The sequence below is a fragment of the Seriola lalandi genome, unplaced genomic scaffold, assembly GCF_002814215.2.
Source record: "Seriola lalandi dorsalis isolate HSWRI2012SDOR001 ecotype SW California unplaced genomic scaffold, Sedor1 jcf7180002054110, whole genome shotgun sequence".
NCBI lineage: Eukaryota > Metazoa > Chordata > Actinopteri > Carangiformes > Carangidae > Seriola > Seriola lalandi.
Genome location: NW_019524663.1, coordinates 168,394 through 193,661, shown reverse-complemented (window position 1 = coordinate 193,661; position 25,268 = coordinate 168,394). Strand labels below are relative to the sequence as shown.

The window sequence follows — 25,268 nt, the reverse complement described above, 5'->3', positions numbered from 1 at the left end:
TTGAAGCTAATAAGTGCTTGAAGCAACACGCTGCACATCTGAACGCATTTAAGGGATTTATTTGACATTTTGAGAAATATCCTTCTTTTTTAGAAATAGATGAGAGGACTGAATAAGATGAACCCACAGCCTGCAGCTGGCTAACCTGGCTTTGTCCGAATGTCTCTAAATTTCACAAATTAACATGTTATATCTTGTTTGTATAATCAGCACAGAAATGTAAAAACCACAAGTTATGGTTTTTATGGGGACTGTCCTGTAGTCTCCACTGGTTGCCTGGCAACAGTGACAACAAGTGACTCCAGGGAGTCACTGCACCCAGCCAGACGTGAGAGTGATATTGAACTGCTCATATAACTCTCAGAAGGAAAGCGTTTAAGTATAGTCTGTAAAATATGGAACTATTCCTTTTTAAAACTATTCCTGTTACAACTGATTCTATACTTAAAATAAATGTACGGCACTAGTAATTAGGTTGCACACTGACATTATTATAACTCACTGAAAACTGTAGACTATTGATATAAAAACAGAACTAGAACCCCTTTTCACCAAATTAGGGCTGCATGTAGTAAAGTACCTTTCTTCCACCCTCTGCTCTGCATTATCAAGGTGGTGATATCCTGTAATATCTTCCCCTACACTGTCTTCAGTATCCCCCTCTAATTATTGCTGGGTCTTTGATGCTTTGGGTTACAGGCGCAGGCAACCGATGGGAAAATATGTTCAACTTTCTTCATACTGTATATCTATCTCTGTAATGATGATAAACATGAATAAAGTGATGCTGGATTGTCTTTGATGATCCTCACATTCAAAGAAAAGGGGAGATGGAGACAGTGTGACAAAGTCCTCTGGGAGCTTAGTTAAAAGCAGATCTTGTGGGCTCTGGGGCAGACAGGGTAGCACACCACAATCTTTATTCTTTCAGCTTAAGTGGAGGAGTTATTCAGTATGTACATCTCCCATTCACAGCAGTGGAAAAAAAACAAACAATCCAAACTGTGAAAAGTGAGGAGGAGTTACCAGGTTCACATTCAACATTTAAAATAACTGCTTTTCCAAGAATATGAGGTTGTATCCAAAGTGAACAGTTGGTCTGTTCAAAACCTGTTCAAATCATATTTCAACTGAGCAACAAGGTAAAAGATACGCATTCAATACGACACTATTCGATGTACAATATGTGTAGGCTAACATTTTGAAAATACGTACCAAACACAACGTACAGCTGAGACCGTTGGTTGATCATAAACTAAAGTATTGGACACCAGATGAAAAGTTAAGGGATCATCAGAGTCGGGATGGTTCACCCTCTGGGGATCATGAATGTCTGTACAAGCAAGTCTGTCAGTAGTTGTTGAGATATTTCACTCCCCCCTTTTTCTCTGGGTAATCCTTTGAACACACAGTCAACAGTTTTCATAGAGACTATATCTTGAAAGAGATGTGGTAGAAAGTAGCTCAAAGAAAACTCTTCAGGAAGAGGAGGCGAAGAGGAGGCATGTGCAAGTGTTGTACTTTTGGTTTGAGTTGAGCTTGTAGGAGCCTTCAGCAGTGAATTTATAACAATTTTTACTTTTTGAAAACAATTTGCCTGAACAGCCATGTAACATACTACTGAAATATCACATTGGCAGTGTATACAAAGTATATATGTTGTACTACCGCATGGAACTGTGAAAATCCCATTGCGATTGACTGTTGCTAGTGTAAGTGCTGATCCATATCCAAGCGTGCCATATGTTTCTTGTGTTACTTATTGCTTTCCTATTCCCAATAAAGTGGCAGAATAAAAAGGCTTTTACATGTCCCTGCGGGTAGCAGCTACTTCCAGTGGTAGTCACTGAGCTGTGGGGCTGCAGTGGTGACAAATGGCACCAAGCACATATTTTACTATTGCCATTTACAATGCATGATCCAGGCTGTGCTGCTCAAATGACTGTGCAGCAACACCGTCGAGAGTTATGTTAGCTGGAGGAGTGTGTGTATGTGTGTGCCGCTAACACACATACAAACATGATCATGAGCTTGTTCTTGAGTTTACTCATCAGTCAGCTTAAATGTTAATGTTTCTCATGAGCAGTCAGACATTTGAAGGTGACGCTGGTTATATGTAGACATTTAAAAAAAAAAAAAAAAAGATGTAGCCTACTGTGTATCGTATCTGTACTTTTGAAAAGATGACACGTACAAACAAAGATTTAGATTCATCGCCACATGAGTGTGTTGACGTAAATGCATGGAAGTGTAGAGTCATAACAGTGAAACAAGCCTGTGGTCACCACATTTCAAGTGGCAATGGCTGCTGCACGATTTTTCATTTTGATGTACACATCATCGTTGTTTGATGTGGCAGTCTCTATTACTTGGTCATGGTGGCAGTGAAAAACATCCTGTAAAATGAACAGTCTTTCATATTTGTTATTGTGATAAACGTACAATCGCTGTGTGGGTGACCTCCGTGAAATCCTTACATATGCGCACAGTCACCAAGACAAAAAAAAGAACAGTTATAAAATGATGCCATGTTGTTTATATAATCCTTTGCAGTTACCCGAAACTACGTCATTTTGGTTTAAGTTCTACTTTGTCTGCAAATAAACTGGATGGACTCTGTTGTGGAGATCCGGTATGCCGTTTACAGTGCATCCTTGTGCAGGTTCAGTGGACGTGGCCGTCAGGGGGCAGACATCAGTTGGTGAGCTGACGGAGAAACGTGGCTCCCTGCTTTGCTCCACAGCGGCAGCAATTAGAGGCGCACAGACTCATACACGCGCAGGCAATAGACTCATACAATGGATTTAGAGAAATACAGAAACTAGGCAGATACAGTACAAGTCGCATACAAGTCATACAAAATACACTTAGAGATAAAAGAAAAAAGAAATCCAAGAAAGTAGGAGTAAAATATCTGTTTGTGTCTGTTTTAAATCTGTACCAAAAAGTATGATGAGATTATTTTGAGCCTTAGAGATGGTATAAGGAGCGAGAGAGGGAGAGACAGCTCTTCATCCTAAACGTGTCAAGCGACAACAATATCCCAATTCAGACATGCCACTAAAATGCATTCAGGTGTTTGTTTGAGTGAGATTTTATTTTCTTCCTGTTTTTCTCTCTCTGTGTGTGTGTCATTAAAGTAACGAAAGAGGAGCCAGAGGAAAGAGGGAGGCAGAGTGAAGGAGAGAGGGAGAAAGAGAGAGTCTAGTGTGGTAGCCAGAGGGCGGTGGCATTTCTCTCTCTCTGCGTAAACGGAGAGACTGGAGACGGAGAGAGCGCACGGAGTGAAAAGCAGAGCTTAGTGGCAAGGCAAGCAGTGCCGCCGACACGAGTCAAAGGACCCCGTGGTTATTTCCACCACCTCTCTCCTCTCGCAGCTCGCAGCTCAACCTGCGCCTCTTCAGACGGACTTAAGACGTCGGGACTAGAGCCTGTGTACACCTACCCACCTTTTGGTTTTGGACTCGTTTGATTAATCAGCAGATCCTGTGCTGGTGGAGGGGGGCGGGGGGGTTCTCATTTATCCCCCACCGTGGACCGAGGAGTTTTGCGTGTTTATGTGTTTTACGCGTTGCTGGTAATGGGGAAAAGTGGACAGAGAAGTGGAATAGGACACGGGGCTTGCAGCTTGGTGAGGATGTGCGCCACGCCGGGGATCCTGGTTCTCCTGGTGCTCGTACACCCAGGAGTCGGCCAAGGTAAGGCGGGAGAGCGCGTCTTCTCTCAGACCTTTTCTGAAACACCTTGATTGTTTGAAAGCGGCGGAGCTTCTCCTTCACCGCTGAGATGCGGTTGTGTGTCAGCAGCGGTATGTCAGAGGGAGAAGTAGCTCCTGTCGAGGAGAGACTAGGGTACTTTTTTTCTTGGAATATTTCCGTTTAAATTGCGCTGGTGCTGATGATGGTCAGTGTCTTCAGGTGTAAACCGTGAATATCTGCGCATTTTTTTGCCCCTGCTTTAACTGCTGTACGAACTGAAAGGTAAAACTCGCAGCTTACGTTTCCCCGCGACAAACGACTTAAAGAGAATAATTCATTTATGAAAACTGGCTTGCGGTGAATTCAGTAAGGGTGAATAATATGTAAGGGAATGAGGTCTCCACTGGTTATTGAGAACCAAAATAAATACGAATGTGACTGAAAACTCCCGAGCAACACAGCGGGGACTTTTGGTCCATGTCAGAATCCGATAACCCAGTGGGTCTGTCGTCGGGACTGTTTCGTTTATAAACTGATAAATAAACACCGAGGCTGCAGTTGAATCAAGGTGAAAACTATAGGGAAGGATTTGGAGTCCACGATCAGGGCGACTGATGTCTGATCGCAGAGCACTTCGCTAAATAGAGGCGACGCTTCACTGCTCCGATTGGAAAATTGATCAGAAGTCACAAAGACTCTGAGCCGCCAGAAGCGCATATAGGCGGTTACACGCATCTGACGACAACAACAACAGCAGGAGGAAATATGCTGCAAACATCCCGGTTGAACTTGAAGATAGAAAAAGATCACCAGCATCATTATGCCTGTGATAGAGTCCAAAGAGAGCTTCGAGAACACACGAGTAGGCTGTATTAATACCACGCTGTTAGAATAATAAGGTGTTGTATATTCACACTGCACGCCCCAAGTGAAGCATAACAGGAATATTAAAGTGATATTTCTGAAGAGTGACGCGCAGACACACCACAGGCTGGTGTTAGTGGAGGATATAGCAGGGCACAGACTCAATGAAGCCCAAATAAACAGCAAGCAAATAACTTTCCACCATTAAGATATATATTTTTTTACTTGGTAAGAGCTCTGAGAGATTCACAGTGTAATAAGCTGCTCCCTGGAAAATGCTGAAGGGAAAAGACGGTCATACTTCTCCCTCTCACACTCTCAGTGACCTTCTCAGGGAGAGAACTTGTGCCTTGTTAATGTTCATCCAAAAAGCATTAATGGCCCAACCCTTCTGTTGTTTCACCAAGCTGATTAATTCACCACATTTTTCCTGTATGGCCTCAGTAACCTAAGCTTGACCTTATCATGGCACCTTATTGTGGATTTCATCCCTTATTAAGTATAATATTCTAATGTCCTATCAGGATTCAGTGTTGCTTCAGCCTCCATTATATACGCTCCATTATACAACTAATATTCCACCCCAGAATGTAGTCAGTAAATTGGTATCAACTTCACTGACTGACCCAGGGATTTTTTTGTGCTGAATATAGCCAGTAATTGGACATAATGTTGCTGCCACCTTTCTCTCGTTGCCCTGGGGAACAGCATTTCAGCAACTCCCACCAATATTCATTATGACTGTTCTCTATTGGTTTACTGTTAAATCAATACATTGCAATTTAGGGACACGATTTGAGCAGGCTTTCGTCTAACTCTGATAAATCGCACCTTGCCACCAACATGCAACTCAATTTGACTTGGGTAGAGAAATCTGATAATTGCAAAGCAAAACAGTTGATGAAATGATTTCTTTTATTTTTTGAAAGGTTTTTATTTCTCTGGCTCTCCTCTCCCCCCTTTCACTGTCATGTTTGTGTCTGTTATTCCTGTTTTCCAAACAACTTGACTCATGTATCTGAAGTCGTTTCTTTGTGTTTGAGGAATCACTCCATTAGTTGTTCTATTGAATGGGTCAAAACACACAAACACATTGACCTAACTGTGGGGGGAGTGGGTTGCTTTGTGTACATAGCTGATCCTCTCTATGTATCAGTGCTGGATTCAATTCCCAATCCACTCAGGCAGAGAACTTCCTTCACATTACGAACTCTGGGTTTCTATGTGCATTTTGTCTTTGAATGGGAACCACAAAGAGTTATTTTAACCGCATTAATCTGCTGTTTAGTTCTGCTCATGCATGATTGAGCGTCTTGTTGCCTGCAGTTTAACTCCACTGTGGAATATGTGGTTTGGTTAAGTTTAACAGCGGAGTTTGTTCTTGAGATCATGACTAATGATGTTCAGGATGATGGTGTTTGTGGAAATGATGCGGTTGCTGCTGAGGATTCAAACCTCATAATGAAAAACGATGAGGACCCCCAATATAGATATTTTTTTAATCCATTTTGAGTACACTTATCCCACACAAGTCCCTTTCTTTTTTTTTTAAGCTCCTTGTCATTAAATCTGGGCATGTAGACATCTTCCTGCTCACTTTGCAGAGCTATAGAAACTGTGATACATTATGGAAGAGTCTCGCGCACAGACACACACTTGTGCACTCACCGACGTGCGCATACAATGAGAGGTGAGTGTTAGTTGAGATCCTCTCATGCCAGCTTGAGTACATGTGTAAGCCTTCCAACTAAGCCCCACCCTCAAGCCTTTGGGCCTATTAAAAAGCCATTTGCTAAGCCCCCTTACATTTGATCTGGAATGAATGGGCGTTGAGATCGCTTCACAAAGTCAGAAAAGTCCCCTTGTTTATAATGATGACTAAGCTGCGGTGTAGCCAGGTTCTACAATTCAGCTGCTATAGGGTGTTAGTCTAAAACATTTGGTGTGTTCCTGCTTTATATGGCCCTGGGCTCTGGTTCCAGACGTTTGTATTTCTGTGGTATGTTGTGTTTGAGCTCTGAAACACACTATTCTGTAAATTTAACACACTTCTATTCTACGATCTGTTTTAACTTTAAATATATATCTTGAGCTTCACAGCTGATTTAAAACATCACCTTTTGAAAGAAATATGTGGGTGTGTTGACACTTGTGTGTCTGTGCAGGTATGTGTTGGTGTGTAGGTGTATATTTGTGAACCTGGTGGTGCAGAGGTGTAAAGATGTGCTCAAAGTGCTGCTGTGAGGTGTGTGTGTGTGTGTGTGTGTGTGTGTGTGTGTTCGTGTTCAAGAACTTGGCAGCTTTGGGATGTTCTCAGAGAACTCCTGTGGAGTGTGTGTGTGTGTGTGTGTGTGTGTGTGTGTGTGTGTGTGTGTGTGTGTGTGTGTGTGTGTGCTCACTAGCATGTCTATATGTGGGTGATGGGGTGATTTTGTACATGTGTGTGAACTTGGCATTATTACAGTGTTCCAGCAGAGCTCACATGGTGTTTTGTTGCATGTGTGTGTATGTGCATGCACACACTTGGCATTATGATATTGCCAGCGCTCCCATGCTGTCTCCCATTATGCTCTGATCCTGTCCCATGGTGCACTGCAGCCATCCAGGGTTCAGTGCTTGTAGGGGGACAGCTGGGAATTATTGCAAACTAAATAGGCCAACTTGATTGGCTGGGCTACTCCAACCAGGACAATCTGATTGGCCGAGAAGGTTTTATGTGGTAAATTTGATGCTGTTTCTGTATCAGAGTGAGAGAGCGAACGGATGAATGGATGAGGAAGGGAGAGATCTCTCTGGGTGGTTTGTACCAGCTTTGATCACTCCACTAGGACTTGACAAGCTGACTGACTGACACACACACACACACACACACAGTGACACACACACACACACACACACACACACACACAAGATATTTCTACGGTCAAACAATGCTGCATTCTGTCTGCATTCTCTGCGTGTGTGTATGTGAGCGTACTAATGTGTGCGTGCATGTGTGTGCGCTCGGACAGGCGTTCACGGGTGTGTGTGAAAGGAAGTCTTTGAATGTGTCTGGGGTTGTTTTGTGTAGAAGACCCTCCTGCTGCTCGCGGCAGCATAGTGATGGCAGATCCCCCTTGCCCTCTCTGCCTTCTTTTTTTTTTTTTTTTTTTGTCCTTGCTTACTCATCCATACATTTCATAGACTCTTACTTGAAGTGCGACCAGTGATGAGACATTTTTCTACCCACCCTTTTCTATCATTTCTATCTCTATCGTTTCAATGTGTGTTCTATGTTAGCTGATGAATGGTTGTTGTGAGTTTTTTTTTTCTTCTTCCCTTTGGCCTTGCAGGTTCATCTGTTCACGCAATAGATTTTATGTTGGACTGTGAAAATGCTCGACCTTGTCTGTCCACCTACAGCGCATTTTATGTTTAGTGTGTTGCAACGCATAGCCATTACAGCTCAGATTATTGCAAGAATCAAGAACGTGGGCTGTTTGTATAGCGGCAGAAAACTTTGCAGGCATGTTTTTCTTTGAGGAAAGCAGAGATGAAATCCGCCTTTTGAGAAAGTGTGGTTTTCAAAAGGCTGTGTCGACTAACTGCGTCACACCACTTGCACCATTTACTATCTCTCACTCTCCGCAGGGGAAAACCCAGGATGGAACATAAGAATGTGTCCTTGTGTGCGAGTGTGTGTTTGTGCGTGTCCGACTGAGCCTGTTTGGGTGTGCATTCGTGGCTGTGAGCGTGCATGTTTACTAGAGAGACAGGCTGAGCAAAGAGAAAAGAGGAAAAAGAGAAAGGAGAGGCTAAATGTTCTGAAACTGATTCCCAGCGTCTCCTGCTGTTAGGCCTAATTCCTTCTAGAGTTTCATGTAAAGATCTGGAATTATGAATTTTTCATGGCCTGCGAAACCTAAGGCCTCATTTGGGGCTCTCATTTCCAGGCTTTTTGTTTTACTTAGTTGTGTGTGCTTGTCTGTGTGTGTGTGCGTGTGGGGTGGGCGTTCTGAGAGAAAGCCGTTTGTTCCCAATCAATGGCCTACTATATACTTCCCACTGGTCCCATGCAGTCCTGCACTGCAAAAAATGATAAGCCTATTTTAGTGTTTTTGTCACAGATTTAGATGAACATTTACTTCATTATCTTAAAAGTCGGATTACCGTGTCGCACTGTAGGATAAAACACATCCAGAAACACTGAATATTCAAGTGAATATATACGTCTTTTAGAATAACTAAAAGTTCTTATCTGCCTGTGCAACTATAGTTCATAGAAAAAATCCTATAAAATCAGTTGTTGAAGCTACAGTTGCTAAAGCTTCTCTTGTTGTCATTTTTTGCAGCGAACAGCAAGGAGAAACTGGGCATCTTTGATTCCCATAATAAACAGTTGGACTCAGTGAACCACAGCCACCAAGTGCCAGGCCACAGATTTCTGTGCGGTTGTCCATCGTCTCAATTCCTCTCTGCTGTCATTTGTTCCCACTCCTCTCTCTGACTCTATCTCTCATTTTCCCTGTCCTGTTTTCGTCTTTCTCTCTTTCCCATCTGCTACCTCTGACGTTCTGTTCGTCTCTCTCACTTTTAGCTCTCGTCTATTATTCTCTTCCTCTGCTGCTGTCTCTCACCACTCTGTCTCTTTCTGTAGTTAGATTTACACTGTTTAATTAGAGTGTGGCCCAAACAGTGGACATATTGTTGTGCTTCTGAACGGAGCCCACAAGCAGCAGGACATTTTGTGTGTGCGTGTGTGTGTGTGTGTGTGTGTGTGTGTGTGTGTGTGTGTGTGTGTGTGTGTGTGTGTGTGTGTGTGTGTGGTCACGGAAACTCATCAGTCAGCCAGAGGGAGGGAGAGTGTTTACCTACACATTGACACACACACTCACACATACATGCACGTATGGGTCCAATACAGAGAGATGGGACTAAAAGGGAAGGAAAGAGACAGGTAGAGAAATGGAGCTCCACACCACGCCAGCTGCTCTCCATTGAAATCTCACCCTGGATCTCTTTGTTTTAAGGCCTTGCCTCTATCCACAGCCGGCAGCTTAGGATTTTCATGGTCTATATATTCTTTTTATTTGATACCGTAAAACCTCCAGTAAATAGCCAGGGCTGGTTTATTTGCTTCAAAAACAACAAGCAGCACACTGCGCCTGTTGGAGACAAGCGATTACCGGTCACACTTTATTTTTTTTTCCTCTGTGTGTGTGTGTGTGTGAAGAAACCAACTTCTGCTTCTTCAGCTTAATCCCCTGTCCCTTCCCGTGTCTGTCTCTGACACTTTGTTTGGATTCACGCCAAGGCACCAATCTGCTGTGTCTCCAGATTTTTTGCTCATGGCGCTCATATTAAAGACAGGTTGCAGATTTGAGGATGTATGTATTGTTTTTTACAGTATTATCCCAGATTTCTACAGTGCTAAACCTTATGAGCTGCAGCATTGCACAGGTGTCACTCCTTAAACACACACACACACGCACGGACACACAAAAAACAACACATTTCTACATGTGCCGGGTTTTGAAAGAACAATTCCTTGAGGGCAGACACACGACCAGCAGATGGGTGCTGGGTGTTTTGGCTGAGTGGCGTGTTTGTGTGCTGGAGCAAGCGAGTCTTATTTGTGTCACCATGAATATGTAATTAAGCTGCCATTGAGAAAAGACGACGTGCCGCGACAGGGGGTCCACGGGGCTGGGACCCGGGTCCTTTTTTGTTTCCATGCAAAGCTTGTTATGTTTATTGTCCTGTGTCGAGAGAGTGAGAGAGATGGAGAAAAAAAGAAAGGAGGGACGGGGTTAGGAACAGAAACATAGGGAAACTGAATAATGGAGAAATGGTGCAAGACTGAAGAAGAAGGAGAAGAATAAAGGAGAAGGTGGTGTTTTTCTTTTTTCTTCTTTTTAGAGAACTTGACATTCATGGTCCTTTTTGATAGGAAACAAAGCCGCACTGTAAAAGGCCATACAACTCCTGGTGTGGAGAGAGGATTGAGGAGGAGGAGGAGGAGGAGGAGGAGGAGGAGGAGGAGGGTGCGAGCAAGTGGGCTCAGCGGCACTGGGAAGCCGCATGAAGGATTAGTCTTTCTCCTCTTCGTATCTTTCGCCTTTGTAACTCTTTCTGTTCTCTCTCGCTCTCCTTTTCACATCCCCCCTTTTCTGCTAGTTTTCCTCTCTCTTTCACTCTTCCTTGTTCCCTCAATCCAACCCCTCCCTCCCTCTCTCCCCCACCCCAACAGTAACTCTTTTCTTTTCCCCCCACTCTCTCCCTCCCTGTGCCAAACTGTTTGGTAATCTAGTGGTCCATCTGAAGGAATATGCAAAAACCTGAAACCATAATTACTATAATCGCCACTGTAACTTTTTACCTCCCAGGCTTACGTCTACACTTTGCACATGTGCATGCACACACACACACACACACAAACGCACAAGAGTTGTGCCTGTTTTGAAAGAGTACATTGTAATTCTGTAGGATGCCGTGAAAAAGGGGATTTAGCATGTGTTGTAAAAAGGTTTTTGGTTGCCTGTTCTCCTGCTGTAGACATGATGTAATTTACTGTACTGTACCCTGTGTAGGCTTAGGAAAAACAAGGGCATAAAACACACACACACACACACACACACACACACACACACACACACACACACACACAAATGGCAGGCAAGAATGCACAAAAACGACAGAATCCCTGTACACTTGAGTTAGTTTATTGTGTTTGATCAGTACAAAGGCACCTGCACACACACGCACGCACACACACTCCCACATACACACAAACATAATGTACAATAGACATACATATGGTACAACAAGTACATTCACTTATTTTGGCTTCACACCAACTGTAATAAGGAACCCGATATATTTTACTCTGCGGGTGACAAGATTACGTGTAAGCAGTTTGCTTTGATTCATTTGAACACAGCATTCTAAGTGGCTAATGAATATGGGCAGTACTTTGCTGAGGAGGCATGTTTTGTGTGTCCATTGTGTGTGTGTGTGTGTGTGCGTGGGGATGAAATATCACATTGCTATTTTCCAGAATTATCCATGCACACAGCATTTTTTTTCTCCCCTCCCCAGAGGAGAACAGGTAGTAGGAAGGTAATGTAGGTGGAGAGAGCGGCGCGAGAATAATGAGTCTTCACTGTAAAAATCTTGCTTCCTGAAATCTTTTGTTCCCCAGGAAAAAAAAGAAGTGATCATATAGGGGTGAAAAGAGGCAGGGAATCAGAAAAGCCAGGCAGAGCAATGCTGAATGGGTGGGAGGGAGAAAGATATAGTGACTTGGATATAGGGACATCAAGTGCGAGAGCGAGATAGGGAAAGACTGCAGGGTGAGTAATTAATCACAGTTCTCAGAGAGAGGGAAGAGATTTGATGAACAAAACCGTGAAAAAGGGATGACTGAATAATTTCACCCCACTTGAATTTACAGTCACGCAGAAGCTCTGCTGTTTGCATCATCCTCACTTTAAAACTGGCCAGTTTTCAGGTTTTGGTGAGAGTTATGGTCAGGTTTATGGTTTCACTTGCGCCTCTAGAGGTCAGGAATGAGGTCTATATGCACTTAATCTAAATTAGCAGATTGTTTTCAGGAGAGCAAAGTGTAAGTGGCTATTTGTCAGATAATGGGGTTAAAAGAAAAAAAAAAAATCATCAGTGCTGTGAAAATCAGACCAGAGTTTTTGACATGGAACCAAACTGAGCTGTTTTTCAATCAAACATCAAAGAAACGGAAAAGAGGGAAATACAGGAACACACAGTAGTTGCGTGGTGAGCTGCTGGTATGAAACACTGATCTCTGGTATTGTGTGATTGTGATTGAGAAAGACGTACAAAAGCCCCCTCCTTTTGTATATTCTTATACAAAAGGACAACCTGTAGCTACACTGCCTATGGCTATGTGCTAAAACTAACAGTTAACAATGTAACGGCCAGGTTTATTCTGCTCCGCTTCTAAACTAAAGACAGACATAAACGTCTACTAGTTTACTTATGAAGACGGTTTGCTCAGTGCAACACAGAGTCAAAGTTAGCAGGATTTTTTTTGCCTGATGTGAAATGAATGAGCTTGTTGTCTGCGAGTGGTGTTGCCTTTGTGGCCAGAAGTTTCTGTATGAAAATGTAAAGTGAATTTATTCATCACTTGTTGCCTTGTCAGACTGCACAGAACAGATTGGGCATTACTTTCCCGCAGGCTATACATCTACATTATGATGGTTTGCGTTTCATACCTTGTGTTTTATTGCAATTTTTTATTTTTTTTTAAATGTCTGTGTGCAGAGCTTGTTATGCAGGTTTTACTATAGGGAAATCATTTAATATTGAGTGAAATGAGAAAGGAGCAATATGAATAAAAACATGATGGGTCAGAAGGGGAAATGTAAACAAACTTTGGACACCACACTTTCGAAGAACAATCCCACTTCATTTGCACAACAGATTTTTTTAGAATACATAAACTCTGACCATCTGGGCAGACATAATAAATGAAAACATGAAATATATAAAACAAATGCATTATTCAGTGGCAAGTGGTAAATTACATAATTCACATTTATGTATTCGTTTTCATTTTATATGTAACAGTTGGATTAGAATCAAATCAAGAATAAAATGTATATTTCAGTTTTGATTATGGCAGATTTTCATATGGTAATATATTAGTTAAAGATCTAAAAGCCTTTATTCAGTGACTTAAAAAAGGTCCAGAGGTCCGGCTTTAATAGGCAATGAGTGGAGATGATCAGATTTAACTTTTTGGGAAAGACAGTTTTCAAAGAGGCTTAAATTAAATGGGGTGATGGTGAGGTCAGCGGATGAAAGCTTTAAAGTTGTTTTGAATGATTGAGAGATTTAAGATCTTCTCCCCTGCAGTGTCTCTCCAGCCTCAGAGTGAAAGTCAGTTCTTACTATGGGTGCTCAGCACTGTGACTCAGCAGTGCAGCTATAAAAGTACAGACCCACTGACTTGTGTTGTGCTGTTGTTTATAGCATGTTTCAACCATGCTTTGTTTTCATTGATTCTTTCCCACGCAGTGTGTGTTTGTTTGTGTGTGTGCGTGTGTGTTCATGCATGTGTGTGTGCTGACTTGTTTGCTGTGCTCCTCTGGCTCTCCAGGCTGTATTGTCTTACAACATTTATTGACGTTTATTAAAATAAAAAAAAGTGATTGACCCTAAGAATCACTCTCCCTCTTTCTTGCGCTTCCTGCTTGCGGTATTTTGTATTTCCATCCCCAAGGATTTCTGTGAGGCTCGAGGTCAAGGCAGGTACAGTAGTAGTCTTAAATTTCACTGCTTGTTGCTTTTCCACTTAAAATGAAGTTCATTGTAGCTCATTATGAGGTTTCTTGCAGGAGGTCAGAAGGAATCAATACAGCCCTTTTACTATGATGTGCCACTTTTCAGCAAATATTTTGGTGGCAATTTCTGCTCAAAGGAAAGAAGCAGCAGGTTTAATGTTCTTGTGATATAACGTAAAATAACGTAATCCACTATGCTGCCATTTATTGTCTTGGAAACATTATCAATTATAAGCATGAAATGAGTGAAACCATCGTGCCTCTCACTAATGACACATAATATGTAACTATTTTCCTTCAACCAACCTGTTTAAACGAAACCAAACACTCCGTTGCAAATCCATCAAATCAAACACAGCACTTAAAGCTCATTTAATGTCTCATTGATTCAGTCAGGGATTTCAACTCTTCATCATTACGCTCACTTGCACACGAGGATCAACACTTGTTTCAATCAAAGATGGACTGCATCTGACACATTGTTCATGAAATGTTGAGGTATCGCATCATTATCTGTGTTTTCGGAGGATGAGGAGATTGGGGCTCCCTGCTGTGATCTGACAGCTGACGAAATCTAGATGTAACATTACATGGAAGTCACAGGCACGCACACGTTTCACCAGATAAAAGTTAGAGCTAAATTGCGCCCCAATTATGTAAGAAACAAACAATTCTCTCTTTCAAATGATATTTGTATGTTTATAATTCTTCATTCTTTAGTGAGGAACACAGGGAAAGACTGGAGTCAAAAATTTAACAACTGGAACTGTGTCCTGGTCTTACTCAGTCTATTCCCAAGGAATTTACATTGCTACTTTGATGTTGTAAACAACTTAGTCAGTAATGAGGAACTCTTTTATTGGAGCAGCGCTGCTTTTAATCAGATTTTTTGTGGGCATATTGGTGTTTTCCCAGCATCATTTAACTCGAGTGAATGAATTTTATTTTATTTCACTTTGGGTTACAACATCATTCATCTATTTCTATCATTTGTTATACTAACGTGTATATCTTAAGAAATGAGTGAAGGCTCACTGCAGATGATTAAACTGAAATTAAAGGTATTGAGCAAGTTTTACATAAAAATAAAATTGACTTAATTTCATTTCTGTGTTGATTTTTTATAAAGAAAACTTTCTTCTTCTTTTTGCACTGCAGTTTTTTTACTGCTTAGTTTGTATTTGGACATTTTGGATTGAAGGACTGTTGTTTGTCAGTTTTTTTTACTTTCCTTTCTTTTTTTTCTTCTGTTGCCATCATCATCATCATCACCATCATCATCACCATCATCATCATCATCACCATCATCTCCCCGAGGCACAGCTGGTGTAGTGGTGCGGTAACGGTTTTCAGCACACAAACTGGCTCACTGTCCAGTGACATGTGGCTCAATCTGCCCGCCAATGCAAACACACACACACACACACACACACACACACACACACACACACACACACACACACACACACACAGTACACTAAGGGACAAGTGTCTCTGCCCTGTTGAACACTGGTATACAAGGGGGTTTCCAAACAGGGCAGCCAACACACTCACACACACACACACACCCACACACACACACACACACACACACACACGCATATAATGACACTGAATGGTTAGTTTGGCAGTTAAAGTACATGTGGGGATAGACACTGCGTCTCCTTATGCAGTAACTGTTGTGTTCTTGGCTGGTCTGGTATATCCTGTCGCTCTCTTGGACCAGTCTGATAGTTTAGCAGTTGGAGTTTCAGAAAGGCGGGAAAACCCACCTGTACAGTTGTAGAGATTCATTATCCCCAAAGTATGATGCACATTTCTCAGCCTAATTATGTCTAAACCAGTAATTTCAAAATCTTAAATAAATTTTTAGGTATTGGTTTCCTGGAGACAGGATATATCATTTTAATACTGATAGTATGATCAAATTACTGGCTTTTTTTTTTTTTTCAAGCTCCCGTCCTGTTTTTGATCATTATGAGGACTTTATCATGGAATTTGTGACCATGCTGTGGATCTCAATCCTAATATTAGCTGGTGTAAAGGTTTACAATATGGCGTATGTTTGTGCATTTTTATCCATTTTTGCCTAAGTGTCTCCATCTGTTGCATTATCAGCCTTGGCTTTTCAGCAGCATACCATAGAGCGCCGCATCATGCCTGGACATCTACCTCAAATAGATTGGTTGCAACTGTACCAGCTGCACACAATCATGACATTGTTGCCTACTTGTTGAATCTGCTTCATGGTGTGTACTGTGTGGCAAATAGCCATCTGTAAGCTATATGATTTGTATTTCTGCCAGTGATGTCATGTGTATAGGGTTACTTCTTCTGTGAACAGAGCACGAGGCCTATGTCATAGTGTTACAGCAGGATTGATGCACCACATCAAAAGAACATGTAATAAGCGTCCGTGAGCCTCCCCCCGTTTTCTCCTCACTCTATATCCTTCTCTGTCTCATGTCCGTCTCTTCTTCACGTCCTCTCGTCTTTCTCCACTTTAGTCCGAGTGTCTTCCCCTTCTCTCCTTTCTTCTTTCCCTCCTGGGGGGGGGGATTTAAACTTTGAACAAAAGACACAAGGAAGAAAACTTTGCAGAAACATTTGAAGTGTTTTTTCCCCCCTTCTCTGTTCTGAGAAATGTCATCCACACCCAAGGAACAGTTTCAATAGAAGCAGAAAGTAGCTGACTAAAGCCAGACAATGCCCATGGCTCCCTCTAGCTCCTCCAAATCCTTGTATTGTTGTTGTGGTTATTTGTGTTTCTTCTTCCTCTGGGCCCCTCCAGGGTTTCGGTTTATCTCCACTCAGTGCTGAGGTCTTGTCAGAAAATGAGGGCAGGGCTGCCGTTTTGGCCTCAGGTCAACTCGCAACTCACAAAAGTTTGTTTTTAGTTTGAAAATGAACTGAACTCACAGCTAATGACAAACTTGTCAGGTCTGAGTTGATATTTGTTTTCTTTTGTCTGACTTCGTGGTAGCATCTGTAGCGTTTTACTGTATTCATTGAGAAGTGGTGAGCTACAGGAGAAAGAACATTGCCAATAATGCTACAGAAGCAGAAACAGTACCTGATCAACAGGCTGCATGTCGCTCACCTTGACTTTCATCCTGAAATGACGCTGTTTTTACGGAAACAAAACCCGTGCTAGTCAGTTAGACTAGTGCGGACTAGAGAGACCAATACATAAGAACTGATGAAGCCGCTTGGATAAGAGGCGAAACGTCTTCCACAGACAAATACAAGTCCAGTTGCCTTCGATTTAATTTGAGAAAGAGATAACAATGACCTGGACGAATGAGAACTTTCACAGATAGACAGTTATGCATTTGATCCTTGCTTCTTGATACATTAACCATGACTTGAAGAAAATATTTTCCTTTCATGAAGGTGGTCATGAATAGAAATTTGATTGTTAATATTTATTTTCTTTACATAGCAGGAGCTAGTAATTGAGAGCACAGCGCTGTTAAGTTTAAGAGTTTGAGAGCAAATGTTGTGCCACTCCTCATTAATCCTCAGCTGAGAGACACCTGTGTTGCAGGATTCCAGGGAAAAGAGCAGCTTTCACCTTCCCAGAATAGTTTCTTCCACACTGTGCTGTTTTAAAGTTTAGTTTAAGTCCTTTAAGCTTTTAGTTCCATCACTTTTGGTCTTCAGAGCTGTGGAGGGGAGGTGTGTCCGATGAATTATTTACAGAGCAGAGAGTTAAGATAACAAAATGCTTCAGAGTTTCAGACAGGCTGGTGCCATCAGAGTTATACAGACTTTTTAGTGACCTGACCATTAGAGAGCTTAGGTCGTCGTCAAAATCCTGCTACCCTGAATTGTATTTTAAAGGGTCCCTTCATTTAAATTACAAAAAAAGACTAGGGTCTGTGGATTAGCTTGATTAATACAGACATTGTCTCTTGAACAAGATGTTGCTGTTGATCTTCTTTTCAAATGTAATTTTCCAATGTTCTGAGCACCGGAAGCTAGACCTCCACTCACCTCTATGATTGTGTTGTAGCTGGAGACAGCTTACAGAGAGAGGAAACAGGTAAAAGCAAAGTGATTTCAATGGCTAGAACCTGCTATAGGTCATTTGAAGATATATATTTGTTTATTCTTCTCCTTCTTCTTAGTAGTAGTGGTAGTAGTTGTTGTTGTTGTTATATGAGTGAACTCATTCATCACTTGTTGATAGACCTGCAGAAGCGTACCAGCAACACGGCGTACCGGACCTTCATCGTCTTGGTAACGATAATAACAGTGCGGTTAAGGTTGTGGAACAGTCACAGTTTAGTTAGCGTTAGGCACCAAAAGTACTTGGTTAGGTTCAGGAAAAGATCGTGTTTTGGGTTCCAGGGTTGGGTGATCTTATCCACAGTCAGATCAACCTATCATCACCCTGAAAAATGCATTTTATGGCTATGTTAAAACGGTTGCAGCTAATAAGCTGCATGCACAGACGACCCATAGACTTGTTTTTTAGGACAGTCTTTTTAAAAGATGTGTGTTTTATTCACCTCGCATTATTTATTGCCTCTTTATTGGTGGTGTTTCATGTTCAGCATGATGTGAGTTAATTCTACTTGTACATTTAATCATTCCAATTATATTACAAGGAGAATTGGTAGTACAAGTTGTAGTAGTAGTAGCAGTTACAGAGTTATTGCCCTTCCAACAGTTGAAGTATTACCTCAATGTCCAAGAGTTTCAGTGGTATCTGGTCAATAGGAGGGCTAATGAAAAACAAAGTAGCCATTTAAAAAAAAAATGAAATTCAAAAGACGTCTCAGCTTTAAATTGCTATTACAGGTTAGGGTTCCTCTACTTTATCTCCAGTCGATACTATAAACAAGACCCTCTAATCTGTGGAAACAAAACCGTATTCAGGTTTTGTAGACCAAGTGTTGCAACCAATTTGCCTGTAGAAAATCAATCAATGCAGATTTACTGTTTCCCCCATGTCGGATACGTAGAATTGGTTAACACACACACACACACACACACACACACACACACACACACACACACACACACACACACACACACACACACACACACACACACACACACACACACACACACACACACAGAGTCTGTCGCGTGGCAGTGCATTGATTCTCGGTGTTGTTCTTGTGCTGTTGGTTAAACAAGACAGTAATAATGGAGCAACATTGTTTAGTCTGCTTATTGAACTGTGACTGGCCGACATTGATTGTTGTCTTCAGCTTCGGGATTGCATTTGTGTCTGTGTGTGGGTATATGAGACTGTGACTTTTGGGAACAAGTGTAGTTGTGGGTGTTTAGGTGTGTGTTTGTAGCTAGCCTTGAGAAACAGAAGAAGGAACTATTGCAGGTAGGAAAATGTATTTTTCCTTTTTTGCCTTGCTAGTTCAGAGGGTGAAGCTCAGTCAAGGCTGCAGAAAATAAAGTGAGAGGAAAGGGTACAGAAGAGGGTGGAACAAAGAATTTGTGAAAGGTAAATAGTCACTGAGGTGTTAGACAACACTGACTAGGTGCAGACCCGTGTGAGAGAGACAAAAGGTAAGAGAGAATGAGAACAAGGACAAGGATGCTAAAAGAAGAACAGAAGAGAAGAGCAGATGAAAAGCCAGGAAAACAAAGGAGAGAAGAGGGAGAGCTACATTTCAAGGCCTCCGTCAACTTCAGGAGCAGTCAGTTTCAGTCATATTTCACGTGTGCACTACTTACGCAAATCAGCATCACTCATATTTTTGATTCTGAAAATAGAGCTGTTTTATATCCTAGAGCTACAGCTGGAGTCGGAGGAATGCCTTGCACATCAGGGTAGTTTTGGCACTGATCTACTCATTTAACAACTAATTAGTCTGGAGCTATCGGGAACATCAAACTCTCACAAATTGAGCATTTATAGACAAAATGTCCCTTTTATCATTTTTTTTACAGATCAACTCAGGGGCAAGTTTTGATGAAAATAAAAGTTGTCATCAGAACTTAAGGTTTGAGCCCTTTTCCAATTCATGGTACCAGCTCGACTCGACTCAACTCTACTCTCCTTTTTTGGTTTCCCATTGGGAAAAGGTTTCAGACAATTCCTGGTACCCGGTACTTTTTTGGTATCATCTCTGCTGAGTTTGAGGTGATGCCATAAGGTGACGTAAAACACTGTAAACTATTGATTGGTCAGAGAGAATCGTCACTACTGCGTCAGCAATGTGGGAGATTGGAGATTTTGAAGACACACGCCATTGTTATACAGCCAGGCGACTGTTCACTGCTCAAGTAGCCTGTTACATCCCTGTTAGTTATTATATTATACCATTTTAGTATACAAACCAGTACTGTGGCGGTGGTTAGCACTGTCGCCTCACATCGAGAGTGTTATGAGTTCAAATCCCGTGCCTGGGGCCTTTCTGTGTGGAGATAGATAATAGATAATGGTTGGATGGACCCTCTCCATTGTTCATGTGTGTGTCACGTTGACGATGACATCACATTCGTTTTTTTCACTATAGTAACGGCACCGCATTGAGGGGGTACTTTTATATCTGCTGTGGAAAAAGAAGTAACAGGTACCAAAAGCCAGTAGAGTCCAGTCGGTACCATGCGGTGGAAAACTTAGATATATACTGTATGTATGTATATATATATATATATATATATATATATATATATGCCAAAGGGCAGTTTGAGTAACTCCTCATTTGAAGTCTTCAAGTGTAAGTGAATGAAACTCATACTTAAGTCTTGTCATGTTATTAACTTTTGAAGTGCTATCTTTTAGACTTCAAAAGAATTCTTGGAGCTCTGTACATTTCCATTCATCACAAGCTGTTTTGATATTACACAAGGTTATGCCGTCTAAAATTTCCATGCCTAATGCCCTACAAGCATCCATGAATAATTCATGATAGTTTAATATTGAAAGTGGTCATTTGTTTCCATGCCAAAGCTCTGTGAAAGGAGAATTACAGAATGCTTTGGCACCCAATAATGAATCATCAAGATGTTTTGAATTGACACTGAGAGCATCTAATATTAGGTATGTTTTATTCTAATGAACAGAGACTCCAAAGCACCTCAGACATTTCAGCGCTCCCCACATCTCTGGCTCAGCAGTTGCATTGGTCTCTGAGACTCGCAGAGGGAGATGCTTGGTCTGCATTTTTCTGGTCTATCATTAAAGCTCTTCCCCGCTTTCTGGAAACACACATGCATGGTCACACGTGTACATGCATACTTAGGACAGGCATATGCATTAATGTATGCAGCTCACACACACACTTTGGTATACAGAAACTTGATCAGGCATACACGTTCACAGTGTAGACCGTCTGCAGAAAATGATTACGTTTGCCTTCATTTCTCATGAATTTTGAATTGAGAATATAGAGTCAAATGGTTGTGTGTTCAATGGAAATAAGTGGTTTCAACACAACAAACTGCAGCCAGAGCTGACTTTTTGGAGCATTTTGTGGCTGGAAGCTGCGGCGGGTTCATCCTGAGCTGTTTGGGATGCTGCTCCAGTCTCTTTCTTTCTCACTTGCTCATTCTCTGTCTTGTTCTCACTTTCTTTCTTTATTTCCACCGTTTCAGCGTTTTTTCTCTCCTCCAGCCCCAAAGGCCAGAGGCAGTGTCCCCAGGGGGAGTGGGATGTGTTTATGTGTGTGTGTTTATGTGTGTGTGCGAGAGTGAGAAAGTTCAAGAGATTGTGAATATGCAGAAGTGTCTGAGAGAGAAAGATAGTGAGACACAGAGATTGTATGAGAAAGGGATTGTGTGTGTGTGTGTTTGTGTGTGCACCGCCGTTCCTCGGGCTCTCTAATTGGGACATGGGTTCTGTCTGTGCTGTGCACAAACCATTTTGATGTAAGTCCCACATGAGCATCGCTGTAAATCTTGATAATAGTATTAAGCTTGTTGAGCTGGTCTGGGACTTCAGCCTGCAGTGTGTGCATGCACGCAGCCACACGCACACTCACACACACGCATACTAGCAGAGGGTGGTGTGGACACTGTTTATTAATTTAGGAAAGACCAATAAGCGTATATGCACTGTAGCCCAAACTCTGTCCATTACTGTAGCGCAGACAGTCCTCTGTGGCACTTAAGACAGCTTACTACCTGCTATAAATGTATTTCAGAGAGCTATGAGGAGATGTGTGCGCGTATATATACACACACACACACACACACACACACACTGCACTTAGAGGAATGCAAAATGTGCTACACATTAAGCTCAGTTCAAAGATAAGGGCTTTATGCAAAATCCAAGTGCTGAATTTGTAATACATCAGCACATTGCAGACATATTTGGGGTGGGAGAAGGTGTTCCAGCAGCAGCTAATTAAAATGCACAGCAAAATGATGTGATGGTCAGATATAAAGTGAAATAAAGCTCTATATTATAGAGCTGGTTAGACATGTCCTTTTGTGACAAGTGTCACAGCAATAGTTATCGACTCGTCAGCATGTGCAGTGGGCGACGTAGGAAAATTACAGCATGTCTTGATTGGTTTGAGCAGCTGTAACTGCACAGCGAAAGCGCTGAAATCGTTACACTACCTCAGCAGGTTTCAGACATATTGAGGCTAGCAGGAGACTTAATTTCATTTGATGGCTCTGCCTTCCAACTCAGCTTGGTGGTTTTGTACTTTTTGAGGGACAGTTGGTCCATAATAATGTACCAGTGGTGACTATTGTCAGTGTTCTCTTTGAAATAAGGTGGAACAAGTTTGTCTGCATTGAAGAGGAGTGAAATTGCACCATCCACCTCGGCGATTCTGTCACTTGTGTTATGGACAAGTTTGTGCCATTCATGAATACATGTCACATCATTACAGCCTGTAGGCAAGCTGTCTGAATTAAGCTCATTTCAAGACATTTTAAGTCAAATCGTATTAAGGCACCAGGAGGCGATTTGGCTGATGGATCTCTTTGATGTTAATGCTAATGTTTCCATCATGTTCACTTTAAGGCAGTGAAATTACCTCACAGCAAGCTCCTTGATTGGTTTTGATTGTTTTGTTGATTTCACACAAGTTATGCCATGATAGGTGATTTATTTGTCAGACTTCAGGGAAAGTATCTGCCAACACAGCAATATAATTTGTCTTAACATTATGAGATACGCATCATAAGTCTGTATAAACCACATAAATAAACAAACATAATTTTGAGTGCATTTCAAATGGCATATACACTGTTTTGCTGAAACTGTATCAGCAGTCCATCCTCTGACTCCCTGCAAATGCAAATGTTGTACCAGCCAAGTGCCATAAAAGCTAATGAGAGTAATGGGGTCTAGTGTACTTGGTGATGGGCTCGACATAAAGGGAATATGTGGGGGTTAGGCGTACTTTAATATATGGGAATAGATGCCTGCAGCTGTTCATGCTGGCTCAGGCTTCGTTTATGTCTCCATCTCTCAGAGCAGATGGAAAATATTATGATGCTGATGATGAGGGAGAGGGAAAGCAGTGAGACACACAGGCTACAAGAGAAGAAATAAGAGAAATACAACAGAAAAGAAAAAACAGCATGGAGTTTGAGCTACTTATCCCTTCTCATTCAGTTAGTTCATTGTTTTCAAGAGACTTTTCAGTAATTCACTTAACTGTCAAACAAAATCTTGGTCGAATGTCTTGCTTTCCTATAAATAGTTGACATAAGCACGGGGTGCAAAAAAGGGCTGCACTTTAATGTTAAATATTAGAGACAAATCCCCCCCGGATTTTCATTACAGCAGCTGTAAAGCATAGCAGTAATAATGTCTTATTAGTGTCACCAAAACTTTTAAACATGTTTAAATTTACTGCACAGACACAATATGTATCTTCAAATTGCAACTCAGAAGGGCTGTAAGAGCAAGAAAACCCATTTAAGCAGACATGCATTTACACATATAGATAAATACACACAAATGCACACAGCCCCCCTACCATTCTCTGTAATCCCTCTCCTTAACAAATTGTCTGAGAGTTTAGAGTTTGTTAGGGGAAACAAGGGGGAATTTAATCGCCGTGACACCAGCAGGGGAATCTAATAAGGGAGACACCAGTGGGGCTTGTTTAATGATTTTCTCCTTTCGCCTTTTTCAATTAGCGTACCTTGCAGTGATCTCTGCTGAGTCTGTCTCTCGTTTTTTTTGGAGCCATCTCCCTCTGTCTGAGTCAATTTTTTCTCCCTGTCTACCTGTCTGCCTGCAGCTGTCTGACTCTCTGTTGGGCAGTTTGCCTTCTGGTTGTTCTCTCACTGCAGGAAACATGAAATAAGAAACTAGAATTTATATGCAACTACTTGCAGATTGTGTGCAGGGAATATTGAATTACATTAATAAAGTATTTTGTTTGTAAACTCCCTCAGTGAGGTTAGGCCGAGGTTAGGGTCAGCACAATGAATTGCAGGTTGTGGAACACTGTATCACACTTTTGCAGCTATTCAGAGGAATAATAATGATGCATTCAAAAGCAGGTCTGTGTTGTTGATGTAGCACTAAAGTCGGTCTCACAGCTTCTCCTCAGTGACCAAGGTGTTGGTGGGGTGAACAAACAAGATTCAGAAACTGACACGGCAGAGGTCTGCAGCTCTCCCTGACAGTACCGCTGTTTATGTCTTACTTGGTTCACTCATTTCTTTGTCATGACGATGACGACTAATAGCTTTAACAGCCGACTAGACTGCATGTTTATTCTGCTGTTGGTTATTTCAGTCACAAGTACAAGGAACTGAAAATTCATAGAAAATGGTTACATAGATCTGGCGGAAAAGGCTCTGCTCTTTGAGGGAGCTCTCATAGAATATGAACAGCAATGAGGAGTCTGCTGGGAACCAATCCAGCCTTATTAAACATACATGAACATAACATTTTAGTTAAATTAACCGTACCAAGAAGCTTAGAACATAAGGAGGAGGTTAGAAGCAACAGACTGTGTTGGCATGAGCATTTCAGCAGAGTAACAATGAGAGTCGTTGTGTTATAAATACCGCACAGTACACCTACATGAATGTGATTGGATGTTGTATGGTAGCCAAGCAGCTGGTGAATGAGCTAGATAGATTGTGAAGCATGAGAAGCTAACTAATACCAATCAGCTAATGCCGATGAAATTTCAGGCCAGTGCAGGAAGCAGTCTGCTCTGTAGTCCAAGAAAGGATAGACTTTTTTTTTTTTTCTACACAGATCTACAGATATTGAAGCAGTACTCCAGAACGAGCATTTAATCTGTGACAAGTATCGAACAACTTGAAAATACTTAGTTAATTATGATAATGACATGAATGAATGGAAATGAAAGGGCTTTTGGTTGAGAGTTTATAAACTGAGCTCCTCTGACCTTATGACAGTCAGTAGGTCACATTAATTCTGACCCATTAGCTAACTGGTACTTCAGCTCTGATCTACCCTAGCAACATAACCCCCCCC

The 25,268-nt window shown here is 41.7% G+C and overlaps 1 protein-coding gene across 2 annotated transcripts in view; it reads left to right on the top strand.

Annotated features, from left to right (window-relative positions):
- The first annotated feature begins 3,246 nt into the window (after window positions 1-3,246).
- LOC111652908 (netrin receptor UNC5C-like) overlaps window positions 3,247-25,268 on the top strand; it is a 180,187-nt gene continuing 158,165 nt past the window's right edge. For both annotated transcript variants that reach the window (XM_087173210.1, XM_023403301.2), the window contains exon 1: window positions 3,247-3,698. In XM_087173210.1, coding sequence (XP_087029336.1) covers window positions 3,581-3,698 — 118 coding nt within the window. In that variant the 5' untranslated portion in view covers window positions 3,247-3,580. The remainder of the gene's footprint in view (window positions 3,699-25,268) is intronic.